At 33.0% G+C, this 15,412-nt stretch overlaps 1 protein-coding gene across 3 annotated transcripts in view; it reads left to right on the forward strand.

Annotated features, from left to right (window-relative positions):
- Rbfox1 (RNA-binding Fox protein 1) overlaps positions 1-12,198 on the forward strand; it is a 211,923-nt gene extending 199,725 nt beyond the window's left edge. For 2 of the 3 annotated variants that reach the window (XM_090156942.1, XM_090156944.1), the window contains exons 5-11: positions 190-282; positions 5,051-5,105; positions 6,003-6,147; positions 6,213-6,270; positions 6,349-6,452; positions 7,983-8,067; positions 9,917-12,198. In XM_090156942.1, coding sequence (XP_090013068.1) covers positions 190-282; positions 5,051-5,105; positions 6,003-6,147; positions 6,213-6,270; positions 6,349-6,452; positions 7,983-8,067; positions 9,917-9,961 — 585 coding nt within the window. In that variant the 3' untranslated portion in view covers positions 9,962-12,198. The remainder of the gene's footprint in view (positions 1-189; positions 283-5,050; positions 5,106-6,002; positions 6,148-6,212; positions 6,271-6,348; positions 6,453-7,982; positions 8,068-9,916) is intronic. The other variant, XM_090156943.1, reaches the window with a different exon arrangement.
- Positions 12,199-15,412: the final 3,214 nt, after the last annotated feature.

A 15,412-nucleotide genomic window follows, 5' to 3' on the forward strand; every position in this document is an offset into this window, starting at 1 on the left:
AAAAGTCGGAAATTTAATAAAAGTGGTTCCTAGGGCGGGATTCGATCGTCCGATTTCTGATAAGAATTTTCAAAAAAAAACAAATGAGATAAAAAGTGTTTTTACTGTTGAGCGAAACAAAAATTGAATTGAACCGTCAGAGATTTATATTGCATGTGTTTTCTATCTGTTTGTTCTCATTGCATGCAGGGATTCGGTTTTGTAACTTTCGCAAATAGCTCGGATGCAGAGCGCGCACGAGAACAGTTGAACGGCACAGTGGTTGAGGGACGCAAAATAGAGGTGCATGAGACCTTGTCATTTATTACCATTTTTTATTATTATTATTACCATTTTTTCATTCTTTTTATTTTATTTTTTGTAATACCAAAAAGTTATTTATTTTCTTCCAAAATCCAGTACTTCCTCCCCCATTTTCGATCCGTTAACTATACACCCTTCCTTTTCTATCTGCCTTTTCTAAAACTATTCTATATCTCTTTTTCCCCGTCTCTACTGATCCTCTTTTAATCCTTTTAATGTTTTCAGGAAGTTTAAAAAAAATTAAAAGCAGCGAAACTTCGACTTGCTAATATGTATTTTTTCCCCTCTTTTTTTTATTAAAAAGAAAATATATTTTTTTAATCGCAGCAGAGAAATGTCTATCCCCCGTCGTGTTTTTTTTAAACTACAATACCACACATTACCGTGTTTTTTCATTTAGTTCTTATTTTTCTCCTTTTTTATGATTTTTATTATTTTAATGTAGGGTATTTTTCCGAAACCCGAAATACCTTTACATTCTCATATACTACATTCACAAACACCTTTCTTAGATTTAGTTGGTTTTTTTAAACCTCCTAACGGGGCTTATCCCTAGACGAATTTTATTGAAATTAATGAGAGCCTTCTATTGACGATTTTTTGAGACCACGGCTTGGTTTCAAAAGGCTTTAATAGGAGGCGCTTGTTAATTTGAAATCGTCAATTTCTTCGTTTTGTTTTTTTTTTGTTTTACCATTTTTTTTTAAATATTTCCGTAAATTTTCATATATATATCACACACCACACACACACACTTTTGGTTTTATTTTATTCATTTTGAAAGAACGCCATGTTTTTCTATAAAAAGATGCAAAAACCTTCCTCATCGGCCGTTTTAATACCGTCTATAAATTTGAGAGCAATCAGGCCTTGGATTGGAATTTAAGCCATCGTAGTACGTTGGTGATTTTCTATATATTATATATACATCATATCAATTAATTATCCTTCTTTTACGTTATTATGATAATTATATTTATATACAATGGTAGTTAATAACGCTCTGTATTTCCCCCCTTTATCATAGATAATATCATTTATTTCCTTCTTAAAATAATTATCCGTATTAACTATTCGAAGGTATTTTAATTTTCCGTGTTATTTACAAATATTTTTTGCGTTACTTTTCATTTCTTTTCCAAAAAAAACCACTTGGGCTGAAAGAATTGTGGCATTTGGTAGTGACATATTTTCGTTTTTATTGGAAGGAATTTTCGAAGACAACTAAATGCATCTATATAGGCTGGTGTTGAATTGGCTATGAAATATAATTTGTCTATCTCTTTGATACCCCGTAGTTTCGTTCACATTGTGGTATGCGTCAGCTTTGTGTTATTCCAACTCTTAGTCAGTAATATTATAATGGTTAAAGAAATTTAACTATTACGCATTTTTTCATCCTCTTAATTGAAAGAAACAAAATTTCTAACGAAACGAGAGATTCTCTCCTGTTCATAGCTTATTTGCGGCCATACATTTTACCCTTCTCTCTTTTTATTTTGTGTTGAAATCTTTTTACACATCTTTTCTATTCCATTTTTCTTTTAACGAAACTTTCGAACAAAATTTTATTTTGAACGGCTTTCTCAATCTTTTCATTAACCAATAGTAGAACTCTGTTTTTCTCTACCCTACTTTTTTAATATTTCTTACACAAATCGTGATGCAATTAAAAGAAAACTTTGCAAGTCCGTTTTTTCTTTTAATGTTGCTATGCTTAGTCATTTTAGAATCAACGAGAATTTATATTCAAAAAAGAACCTATTTTGGTAGTGTCGTAGGATAGTTTTGCAGTTTTTTTTTCTCTATTAATTTCACGTAGTTTGTTTCAGTTAATTCAATCGAAAACTAAATTTAAAAAGTAGTCGATTAATTTTTTTAGCTTTTTTTCGGTTGACGTAAATTAATTTGATTCTAATTTAAATTAATCAAAACTAAGAAATAATCTGCCACACGGTCTGTCTTTTTATTTGCCTGTAGCACGAGTTCAGTGTGCAAAATTTATATTTATTTATTTTCCATATGAAAGTATTTTTATTGGAGAGAGAAAATATTCTTTTGGATTCCATATTCTATTATATCTCGAATTTTTTTTTTGGTTAAACAATTTTGTTTTCCAAGTATAAAATAATCACAGTTTTTGGATTGACATTTCTCCTGCTGAATTGTTTAAAAAAGAGCACTTTGTATGCATTGCAATATATTCAATATCTATATATATATTTATCCTTCGTAAAAACATTCTTTCCTTCCATTATTTTTTACGTTTTTTTTTTGTTTTTTTTTTTCAATATTACTAGTCTTATTTTAATTATTGTTTTATAAGTGTTTATTAATCTTCGCAATACTTAAAATGAAATATTAAATTAATTTGAATTAAAATTAAGTCTTTCATTTTAAATATTGGTAATTACGGTTGAAAGGTGCTTTCCGGAGAGTGTCGAACAATAATGGATGGTACGGGGGGAATTTAGGAGAATCGAAACGAAACCCAAGTTTAAAACAAACAAGACCGCGTAGAAAGAATAGCGCCATCTACATTAACACTTGACAACTAAATGTGTGGTGAAATAGGTGAAGACTTTTGCATTTTTGCCTTTCGATGAAAAATGCTATCGGGCTGAAACTTTACGCCGTTTTCCAGAGGCATGGCTCATACAGACCTGAAAATATCAGGGCATTAGATTGTTGACCGAAAAGTCAGGGAAATTGACATTTTTTTAGTAAAAATCAGGGAAATTAAATAATTTTACGAAGGTTCAGAAAGTTTGCCCTAATGAATACAAATTTACATCGATAAGTTTTTCTTATTAAAGATTTTTTACTTAATTACTTCTTTTATATATTATAATATCGAACCAATTTAATTTAAATTTCAATCATGAAATGAGTAACTCTGTCTCTTTTAGTTTTAATTGAGGTTATCTTGCACCTAGAAATATCCGGGAAATACCATTGGGAAATCAGTTTGCCAATAGTCGTATGAACTTTGAGAGATAATTTTGACTATCCCGCGTTCAATTTAGAACTCGGGACACATTTTTTTTGGTTAGTAGGCGCCAGTTCATTTTAGATTAGCGTAGGGATTTAATTTTAGAGAGATTGGTTTTGTTCTGGGAAATTATTTCGGCGTCGAATTAGGGTTAACGTCCTTGGCTCTTATACTTCGTGTTTTGACGACGACATTTTAAACAACTCACCCAACTTGACCACCGGTCACGGTTAATAAACTCCGTCTCTCCGAATAGTAGAAGCTCGCGTTGGACGCGCAACGTTGACAGTTAAAGCGGGTAAAGTGGTGTCGAGATGGAAGAGTTTTAACGTCGTCAAAAGCTAGGATTAGAAGCGAATTCTCCAGTTTCGTGTTTTCGCGACAGAAGGACTTAAGTCTTCCGGAGAAACAACGTCGAGTTAAGTCTGCCTTTTTAAACGAAAATTTTCAATTTCCCGAGCGGCGGGTGTAAAAATTAAAAGTCACAACGGGTTTCTGTCGGAAAGTACCTCTCAGACCTCCCCGAAAGTTTGCTAGTTTCTAAACCGACCGGCGGATTAGCCAAAACCCGACCGAAATATCCAGCCCATTTACGCGTGTAAATTAGTTTTATACAACTTACTAGTTTCTCTAACTGTTATTACATTTTGCATTTTCCTGTTCAATTTAATTTTCCCGACTCTCATTATATTAATTAAATTGTCTTATTTTTATCATATCCGAAATAATTAAAATTGAAAAAATAAATTATTTTAAATTGAAAAGTGGCTGGATGAATTTCATCGGGAGCTGGTCCGTCAATTTAGCGAGCAAAATACCGTTTAATTCGATATTTAAATTTGAAATTAACGCTTACAATTGATTTTTAGTTTTATTTCATTTTTGTAACGTTTTCTAAAATTAACTGATGAAAGGTTAAAAGTCTCGAGTGGTCCGACATTTAAAAAAAAATAGTACGGAATTTTGAATCTCATAGTCATTTCAGAAATAAGAAACTGATTTTGAGATTTCAGAGCGCAATTTCCGTGTTGTTTTCTGGTTATTTAGCCTGATTTTGAGATTTTGCAAGTGATTTTTGACCAGATTTCGCGATTTTCAAGTGGATTTCAAGATTTAAAAATCATTTTTCTCCAGAGTGGGATTTGTACGAATGTCGGAACCCTCACTCGAGAACGTAAATTTATCTTTAATTTAAAAAATGTAGCGAAATCAAACGGTATTTTTCTCATTTGATCTTTAGGACTGTAGGTCGGTTTTTTTCCCTTCTCCATCTTGATAGAGAGGTATCTTAAATATTAAGACGTTTTAAACGCTACGATCAACCGCTTCGCAATTAAGGATGAAATGATGAAACGATGGCAGGGAGAAAACCCGAGCTCGGGCCATATCGATTTGTATTACTTTATTTTTTCCATATCTTTCGTTATTTTGGCGAGGCGGGTTCTCGTTACCACGGTAACCCGCTTCGTCATCATTTTTTTTTGTCCGTCCCGAATGCATGATGTATCGGAAGATCGAGCTCTGTTGTTTTACCGGATGAATTTTTCATCGCCTCCGCCATACTAGAAATGGATATTAGTCTCCATCCTTCGGTACTTGGGATAACGCCGATCATCTTAACGGAAATATTCCCTCCGGAAAAGTACCGGAGCTCGATTAAGTCTCTTTGTGGCGCACTATTTCAACTTAATTTCGTTTCGTTTTCCCCTATTCCTTTCCCCCCTCTTCAAATGACGACTTGAAAACGGGTCGCAGGTTAACAACGCCACAGCCAGAGTTCAGACGAAAAAGACACCAACAATACCCAACGGTATGTTGCCAGATGTTTAATTTCATTACGACGTCGCGTCGCCAGACCCATTTAGTAGAGGTTCTATTTTAACGCTTTTATTTATTCTAGATGGCGCCACCTTAAACTTTTTTGGTGGGAAAGGAATATATACTTACAGATTTATTACAAAAAAAACTATTTTAAGATATGTTGCCACAGTACTTGGAAAAGTCGGGGAATTTGAATATGGGTCTAGAAGTCAATTAATTTTGAAATTTAGTCTGAAGATCAGGGAATTTTATATAGAAACCTTTACTAAAATGTAGCTTAAAAAAATACTAGATTTTACTATAAAATAAGTCAGGGAAAATGTCCGGAAATGGCCAGGGAAAAGTCAGGGAATTTGAATATGGGTCTTAAAGTAAATGAATTTTGAAAATTAGGCTAAAAATCAGGGAATTTAATATAGGAAACCTTTACTAAAATATAGCTTAAAAATACTAGATTTTATTATAAAATAAGTCAGGAAAAATCTCCGGAGATAGTCAGGGAAAACCCGGTCACCTGTTTAAAGGCATTACACGTCTCTAGATGACTTAGGCCTAAGGTGGTGCCTCGGGTATTATTAGCCTAGCTGATTATTATTATTATTATTATTTGTAAAAGTCAGAGAATTAAAATCTGAAAAAAAAACTGAGGTAACCCTGTATAAAGAAACTATAAACACAAGCTTAAAATAAAATATTGTTTCGCGATTTTTAGATAATTTCCTACGTTTCAGACAGCTGGCGCCATCTGGTAAGATTCGGGATGTTTAAAAATCTTCCTCTAATGGCGTGCCGGTTAGAATCCTCTACAAATGTTTATTTAGAAGTCTGGCGGCGTTAGCGAATGCCCGTTGATGATGCGCTTAATTAATGCGATGTATTTTTGCAGTGTACGTGTCGCTACCAGTAGCAGCGTTGAGGGGCGTGGCCATCCAGAGGGGCAGGGCGAGGGGGGCGTTCGCGACGGCCTTCGCCCGCCACCCTTCGCCTCTCACAGCGGCAGCCGCAGCCACGGCGCTACACGGATATACACCGTACGTATCAATCATTACGCTACCTTTGATCCCCGACTAACAACGGATGTTTGTTTCGCGCGCAGCGGGGTATATCAAGACCCCTTCCTAGCTTACGCTGGAGCGGAACGTTACCAATTACCGGTAAGGCCGAATCAACATAATGCTAACGTAAGCGTTAGCGGAAGTGACGTCATTGAACCGTATGGACTTTTCCCTCAGGCTACTTACGCGGCTAGCGCCGCCTACACAGCGGCGGCTGCCAGGAGTTACGCGGCGGCGGCTGCGGCGGCCCAACCAGTAGCTTCCTACGCCGCGGTTGCGGGGTATGTCCACATTTTTATTTACTCTCGTCTGTATAGAAACACGAAAATATTACATTAGGCAGTTAAAAAAATTAAATGAGCAGTAAATTAATAAATTAAAACAGAAGTAGGTTATATACCAGAAAATAAAAGAAATTTGTAGAGTTGTTAATTTTCCGGAAAAAAATTCCCAGAAAATTTTCCGCAAATCGGAAAAATAAAAATTGAAACATAAATTACTTTTTGAGGGTTTTTAATGTTTTTAACTTTTTATCGACATAAAATGTCTAATAACAGTAAACATACTACAAAACATTAACAGTGTTACATTCTTAATCAGTTTAAACTAGTCTAGAAGTTTAGTTTTATTTTTAGATTCGAAAAAATGAGGCGAAAATGCCGTTTTTTTTTTAATTTGCAAACAACATATTAGACTAATCATGGAATGAAAACCTTTTGATTTTGTTTTTTCGAAAAATATGGAGACGTTTCCGAAAAAAAGGTCTCGGTCATTTACCGGAAAATTTTCCGACCTGCAACTCTAGAAATTTGGCTTATTTATTTCCAATTTTTTACTGCCGTTTTAGTTTTTATTACTGCCTCATTAATTCATAGGCATTGTTAGAAATCAAGGGCGGGTTGATGTTCTTCCTAATTTCTAGCGTTAAGTGACGGGGTACGTTCATTTCAATTTTAAAATGCTCGCCGGCATGTTCAAATTCGATTATTATTATTTTATTGCGATATATTTTTAACGATACCAAACAGTATTTTTGAATTAGCGCTTACGTTTAGCCGTAAATAAATTTCCCCGAAATCCTTGAGCTTTTCAAACATTCTTCACCATTTCTTTTGCGCATGATTCGCATAAGTAAAATTAACTAATATACCGGGAAAACAAAAAAATATTACATTTGTTTTAGGTAGTTGCTCGATGTAACACTTTTGTAATGATTTTTTGGAATCGGTTTAGCGGTTTTCGTTGCATGAGATATCACGCTTTTTTGTCCACTTTTATTCACTCTTTGAGTAATGTTTTTGGGTTTTTTTTTCGGTTTGGTATCACGGTTTTCTTGTTGAATTTCGATACTATAGTAAAATATAGTGTAGAATTTATCACCTATATATTTTTCGTAATTTTTAATCCATTCCCAATTTTTTTTTTCTAAATTATACATTTTGGGGGCCGAATTTATTACTAACAAAGGCACGTTTTCTTTTAATTTTTTTTTGGGTTGCTTAATTTATGGTTAACGAAAAAGGAAAGCGGATATTAGTTTTTGTTCAGGCTACTCACAATTTTACTAGTTGGTTAAAGCTGAAAAAAAATTACATTTGGCATTTGTCGCATGTTTTAAAAAATGGTGTTTTTTTGGTTGTGGATGCTTTATTTTAAAAACGTCCAAATTACGCCTCTTTCCTCCCTTTTTACCACTTTCCTCCCGCCACTGACCTTTAACCTCGTCCATTCTCTCTTTCTGAACGCGCAAATCCCTCTCCCCCCCTCCCGAACTGTCCCCCTCTCTCTGCCCCTGTATGAATTCCTTTTAGATCTCCGTCATTGTATTACAGCTATGGTCGAGAGTACACGGATCCATACCTGGGACACAGCATAGGACCCGTCGCGGGTTACGGAGTACGACATTCTCAATTTCAAATCGGAAACAAATCTCGCTTTTCAGCGACGCCCGTAACGCTAGCCAGCCGACTGCGCGCCTCACCCTATCACGTTTCGCTCCGCGATACTTAAAAAGTAATACTTTTGAAGCGCCCTTCCATATAGAGTGTTATGGATCGAGCGATCATAAGGGTATCCCAACGGTAATGTGATCTACTACTTTAGATTTTGTGGTCGGAGATATTTTCGGCATCTGTGGGTCATTAATACGACGTTATTCTACAATAATTTATTTTAAAATGTTTCAAAAATACTTTAATTTAATATAAAACTAATAATTCAAAAATTTTATAATATTGTTATTAATAATAATTTTAATCTTTATTGTAATTAATAAAAATGTTTCACATAACTATTATATTAAAATATTAATTTAATATAACACTAATAGTTAAAAAAATAAATAAAATAATTAATTAATTATAATCTTTGGTGTAATTAATAAAAATATTTCGTATAAATACTATATTAATATTTAATATTAAAAATATTAATTTTAAAGCTTGATGTAATCAAAAAATAATATTTCCAATAATTAATAGTATTATATTATTCATATTAATATCTATTTTTTTAATATTTAATTTTTCTCTTTAGTCAACAGAGGTCGGCACCAAATTATAAAGTAGGCGGGATCTGGGTAATAACAAGAACGCATAGAAGTAACTAAAAACTATGAAAGATAACATATTTCCCTGCTGCCATGATCTCATACTTTTTCAGAATAGAAACGCCCTTAAAATTGGTCTATTGCCCTATTTGGATATTTTCCCCTCTTTGATTGAAGATTCAAAAATGGAAAGATAATTTTTTAAATTGCATTTGCTGACTGAAGTATTATAATTTTAAATTATAATACATAATTAGAATAATTCATAATTATATCATTAATAAACAATTATATCAATAAAAATAATATCATTAATAAACAATTATATCAATAAAAATAATATCATTAATAAATAATTATATCAATAAAAATAATATAATAAATAATTATATCAATAAAAATAATATAATAAATAATTATATCAATAAAAATAATATAATAAATAATTATATCAATAAAAATAATATAATAAATAATTATATCAATAAAAATAATATAATAAATAATTATATCAATAAAAATAATATAATAAATAATTATATCAATAAAAATAATATAATAAATAATTATATCAACAATAATTTTAATATCACTAATAATTATAAAATCAGTAATAATTATAATATCAATAATAGACAATTGTATCAATATCAATAATAAATAAATTTAATATCAATAATAATAATAAAATCAGTAATTATTATAATATGAATAATAAATAATTTTAATATCAGTAATAATTATAAAATCAGTAATTATTATAATATCCATAATAAATAATTTTAATATCAATAATAATTATAAAATCAGTAATTATTATAATATCAGTAATAATTATTCTATTCAATTCAAACTGTATAAAAACATGTTGGATACACTTTTAAAATTTATGCAGTATTTATCAATAATAATTAATAATTTAAATTGTTCACGACTTTATAAAAATGTAGACACTAGAAGAAGGAGCTAGTCAATTTCCTCAGTTTGAAAAGTACAAAATCATGATGCCAGTAGTTAATATTCCAACAGTTACTTCTACGCGTTCTTGGTAATAAATTGTAGATCACATTCACCATATCGTTTTTTAAACTTATGAAAAAATGCAAAGGAGCGTGAAATATATCGCTGAAACGTGAGATTTGTTTCCTCCAGAATAGCGCCAATATTACGTTAATAAATGTGGTTATTTTTGCAAAGGCTGCTGTCTATAGAAGCGGGTACAATCGTTTCACCCCTTACTAGAAGAGATTTTCCGTTTTCAACACAACACACAGTCATCATTCGAAAAGGCCAGGAGAAGTAATTTAATAAACTTTAATAAAAACAAAATACTGGAGGATAATAAACACTACTAGGGGGACAAAACCTAAACAGAACACTTAATAAAAAAGATATAGTTACAAAACGTCAGAAAAAAAAATAAAACCCAAAAAAAATCCAACATGCACAAGAAAGACAACATTAACAACAATTGAAGAAAAATCAGCTGTATACGAGAAGGTAGAAAAAAAGACAATTTTTGTTTTTGGGAACAGAAAACAAAAAAGTGCCGAATTGTCGACGTTTTTTAATTTTAATTTTTTTTGCGCATCAATTTTGTTTTTTTCCTCGCGCCTTTGGGGGAAAAAAAATGTTTTTCTCGCGTATAAAGAATCTCACTATTATATTGGATTCGACTATTCTGACGTCAAAGGCATAAAAAAAACTGTCGTTTGAAAAAAAAAGAGAAAGTTTTTTGCAAGATTTTGAAAACTTCTTAACGGGAGAATAATTGGCCCCCCTTTTTATGAATTGTTTTTATCTGTAGCAGCGAAAGCGGGGAAAACGCGGATCGCCGCTTTTGGTTTTTATTATTTCTTTTTGAATGGGGAATAAAACGAGATGGGGATTTATCGAGGAAACGGAAACAAAAAATACTCGCACACAAACTATTTTTTACATCTTGTATTTATTGTCAAAGAAGCTCAAGGCTAGTATTGTTCGGATTGAAACCTGAAATAAGAGGTATATTATTTCACACGAAAAAAGTTGACTTTTCAGTGTTCATAAAAATCCTCCTAATTGTAAAGTATACCCCACTTTTAAAATGAAAAACTACTCTCTAATCCCTTTTGAGATGATGATTACCATTTTAATTATTCCCTTGGGCTAGACATATTTCGGTGTCAAATTTGTCAGGCATTAGTTCAATCAACCCCTACTCCTACCTCTTGATATATATATATTAATTCGTCAGTCTCAAGTTTGTATTATGATAAAAGTCCCCCAGTTCTTAAAACAAACGCTTTTCCGAAAACTTTGCCGTAGTCCGGGGGGGTTGTGACCCCTACCTTTTTAAATTGTCAACTACACCCCAATTTTTACTTTTTTTTTATTAGTTTAAACCATTAGGTAATTTCTCCCTAAGTTTTTTTCTTAAATTGAACAAAATTGTGTAAGATTTGGATCTGAATTATTTTTCTAGTCAAATCTTGATTTAATTTTTTAAGTTCTTTTCCGTTCTAATTTACTTAATTGACTTAGAAAGCTACTTTAATTTTTTTTTATATAACGTTTAGTTTTGGGATTCCTCAATTACGTTCCGATTTTATTTTAATTTTTTTTAATGGGGGAAGAAAAATGAAGGCGTAATCATGTGTAACCAAACCCGTAGAGTTATGAAAATCGTACCATTTATTTTAGAACACCCATCGGACTAATTGATTTTATTCTTTTTAATTTATTCAAACGACTCCGATATACCAACTTATTCATTAATCGCTTATTAATGTTAATTAACAAAAAAACATCAGATCTTTGTATATTTTTAAACCATCAATTCGATATACAAAGATAAATGGTTTCAATGTATGTCCAATTTGTAGTTGTTTCTCGAGATACGCGTCGTATATATTTATATATAACACAGGCCAAAACAAAATGGTGTAGCGTTATTTCCGAAAAAAGTTTAAAATATTATTATAGATTTGCTTAACCACAATTTATCATCTCAAAACCAAAACAAAAAAAATGTAAAAATGTTTTTTAAATATTTGAATAGAATCTCATTGTTGGACAAAAACAATTTCCTTTTTTTAAAAAAAAAAATGGTTTTTAGTGCTTAAAATAATTTGTAATATTTCTCGAAAAAAAGGCTGGTAAAATATTTCGACGAAACGGTGAATAAAATCCATTTGAGTGTGTGTAAAAAAATTACTACATAAGAATGAAATGTTTGAAATGATTTCTTTGGATAACTTGCCAGCGGCCCTATTAACCTTATGCAGCTGAGAATACATACACTCTGGCAGCTAGATTAAACAATAAAGGAAAAAATTAAATGTTTTAAAACTTGATTGAAAACGAAAAATTGGTTTTTGTAAATAGGTGAAAATGAAAATTTTGGGAAGATGTATCTGCTACATCCTATGGATGAATGAGAAACTTCCCTCGAATTACCCCATTTTCGTTTTTAACCCGTTTTTCAACGTTTATTTTTTTATGAAAAACAATCACCTGTGTTGAGTATTTTAGTAAAGTATGTCGTTATTTTGCGTATCATAAGCTGTTGTTTTTTTCAGTGGAGGTAAAAAGGAAAGTGTACGTTAAATTTGTCTTTATCGCTTGGTCCTTGTCACGGAAATTACTACCTTAGCATTTTAAAAGTTAAAACAAAAGGGAATGTAAATTAAAAAAATATATAAATTTCTTTTAGTCACTGAGGGCGTTTTATTGTCATAATAACAGCCGTTTTAACTCGCTACAAAGGTTTAGCTATTATACTTTAGTTACATTTAGCGGGTAGTGATTATTATTATTATTAGTAATAATAATAAATAACTCTATTATTAAAGTGATATTTTCTTAGTTTTTGTTTTCAGTATATTAATGAAAAATGGAAAAAAATACACTAGTCCCTGTTCTTTTACGACGCGTTAAAAGAATATTTCAGTATTAGAAAATATCCCCCGTATTTGGTTTTTTTCTCTGTGTAGATATGCTTTGTGAAACTAAAGTATAATTCAAGATTAGAATAACGTCTTCAAAATTTGGTTAGGGCGGCGCTCCGTCTGTGTTTTTTCCTTTCAAATGTAACGCGATGCCAGAAAAATGTTTGTGAATCTCGCTCGATTTAGTGTTTTCCGCGTATAATTATTAGCCAAGAGATTTTTTCGTTCTCGAATCCTAAAAATGGGGATTGAATGATAAGAAAGAGAGGTATTTTTTTGTGTCCCATTCAAGTTTTAGTTGTAAATTTCCCTCTTTTTTAAAACAAAATAAGGAATAAAAATCTCGTTTTATTTCTATTGTATACTCCGATTAAGTCAAATTGAATAAAAAATGTACGAAATTTTACGTTCCATCTCATTTCTCTCTTATTACAGTCGAGCATTTTTTTACTAGCTTGGATAAAAACGTCGTTTTGAACGCCACCTGGCGGAAATTGGTTATTTTCTGCCCGACAACAAAATCATTGGAACAGATATGGCTTGGAATCCACTTCATGGAGATATAATCCAAAAATCTGGAAGAAATAACGAACGCAAACTTAGTGTATATTGAGGTACATCCTTTAGCGAAGCTAGTTAAGTAATTCGCGTTTCCTCTTGTTGAATTTCTGGTCGATATCTCTTATTGTTGTGTTTGTTAGTTGATGTTGTTGAATAAGAGTGCGGGACGCAAATAACTAATAACATTCTTTGATAGATGGTAAAGATTGAAACAAATCGATATATGAAATCCTCGCGATTCGATACAGAATTTATCTAAAGGTTGGCTGTAAAATTAGTTGAAATAAAGAAACTTGGATGAAGTTAACAAAATGAAAAAGAGGTTTATTTACGAAAAAAGAGCGGGATCTACAAACGTTGCTATGCGCGTTACATTTTTGAACGGTACTGCTTTGGCGAGCCCGTTTTCTCGGGCTCACTTGACAAAAGGAAAAACCCCCTGGCTATTTTTGGGGTCTCCAACGATACTGGTTGCCCCACTGCCCGAAACTTCGAAAGGAGGACTCCTCGTCGCAGCGGGACATCAGCAACCAAATATTTCCACAAAAATAGGCCTTCGCTCGCTAACTAAGGCTTCGCTTGAAAATGACAGAAATCACAAGTATCATAAGTGGTATTACCACTTATGCAAGTATATATAAAATTCACTTTTCGCTACAAAGATGAACGTAATTTTAAAATAGTTACTTAGACTATGCTGAGCTATAGTCATTGTCGCCGTGGTCTAGACTAAATAACTTGCGTAGTCGGATCTGATTGACTGCAATGTGTTTCTGTGGTAATCGGATCATTCGCCGCGATGACTGGAAAGTGTTATTCTGGTACACGTGGTTGATGGTAATTGCTTCTCGGGCGGAGTTTTTGGAGGCATCCTATGGATTTGACTTCTGGATTTCGCCATTCGTAGACTCGAACTTCTGGGTTTTGTCGTTTGATGTCTTCTGGCTGTTCCATATTCCTCACTCTGGTTTTTGACATATACCAGGTCGTAGAATGAGAACTTCTTGGGTTTCGTGCGAGTGAGTTTTTAATCTCGGTTAATGTCAAGTTTGCTTTCTATATTTCTTCCAAGCATCAGGTCTGCAGGGGACTTTCCAGAGGTCTGTGGCATCCAAGCTTCCGGATTGATTTTGTTCTAGCCCCTCGTAAAAAATTCCAATTTCTTCAGTAGCTCCGTCAGTGAGTTTCTTCAGTCCTGACTTGGCAGTTCGCACGCTTCTTTCAGTTAGACCGTTTGACCGTGGATGATATGAGGGCAGTTTTCTAATCCTATTAGCACTAACGAAATTCTGGAACTGTTGACTTGTTAAACGTGCCATTGTCCGTGACTAGTGTCCACATGATTCCGTAGTGTTCAACGTGATTTACCAGAGAGCTGATGACTGCTTAGGTTGAGGTCGAGCTTGCGATATCCACCTTAATCGATTTACTGTAGGCATCGACCACAATCAAAAGCTATTTGTTTTCAAATGGACCGATGAAGTCCGCGTGGACGGCGGACTCACTTCCGCGTCTGCTTTACTTCTGACCATGAATGAATTTCGATGCTGGCATTGAAGAATGTTCTTGACATTTCGTTCATTCATTGACGAGTCTTTCAATCTCTTGATCAATGTCCAGCCAGCATATTCGTGAATGGGCAAACGACTTCAGTGCTGTGTAGCTCTTGCCCAAAATTCTGCTTGACAGGCCTTCGGTATGATCAATCAGTTTCCCACGAATAGAATGTGGTCGAAGTTTAAAAGTTCAATCTGCCTTCAGTAATTTTCCATCTCCTTCCAGCTTGGTTGTAAGAAATCCTAGACGCGTGTTACTCACAATTGTCAGTACCTTGCTCAAGGTTGGATCGAGAGTTGTTAAGTTTATCAATTTTACGGTGGTTACTGGGATTTCATCAATAGGAGGTATTCTGTATTTGGTAATGGCAATCTACTCAAAGTGTCTGCATTCTGGTTTGCTGATTCTCCAAGAGAATTTCTTGTTAAAGAGATAGTCTCGAAATTTGCCCGCCAGACCTTTTGAGCCAAGGAACTAGGCTTCGTGCGTAGTTTAAATTTTGGTCATAAGTATAGCCGCCTACCGACTGAGTTTTAAATTGTAAATGTGAAACCTGTCTGCTCGACTGCCCGTTCACAACAGCCGAAAGCAGGGCCGTATTAAGGTATGTGTTTTTCTATTATATTGCTATTTTATGTTTATAACC

This window comes from Leiobunum rupestre, chromosome 8 (genome assembly GCF_980474605.1).
Source record: "Leiobunum rupestre chromosome 8, qqLeiRupe1.1.hap1, whole genome shotgun sequence".
Lineage (NCBI taxonomy): Eukaryota > Metazoa > Arthropoda > Arachnida > Opiliones > Sclerosomatidae > Leiobunum > Leiobunum rupestre.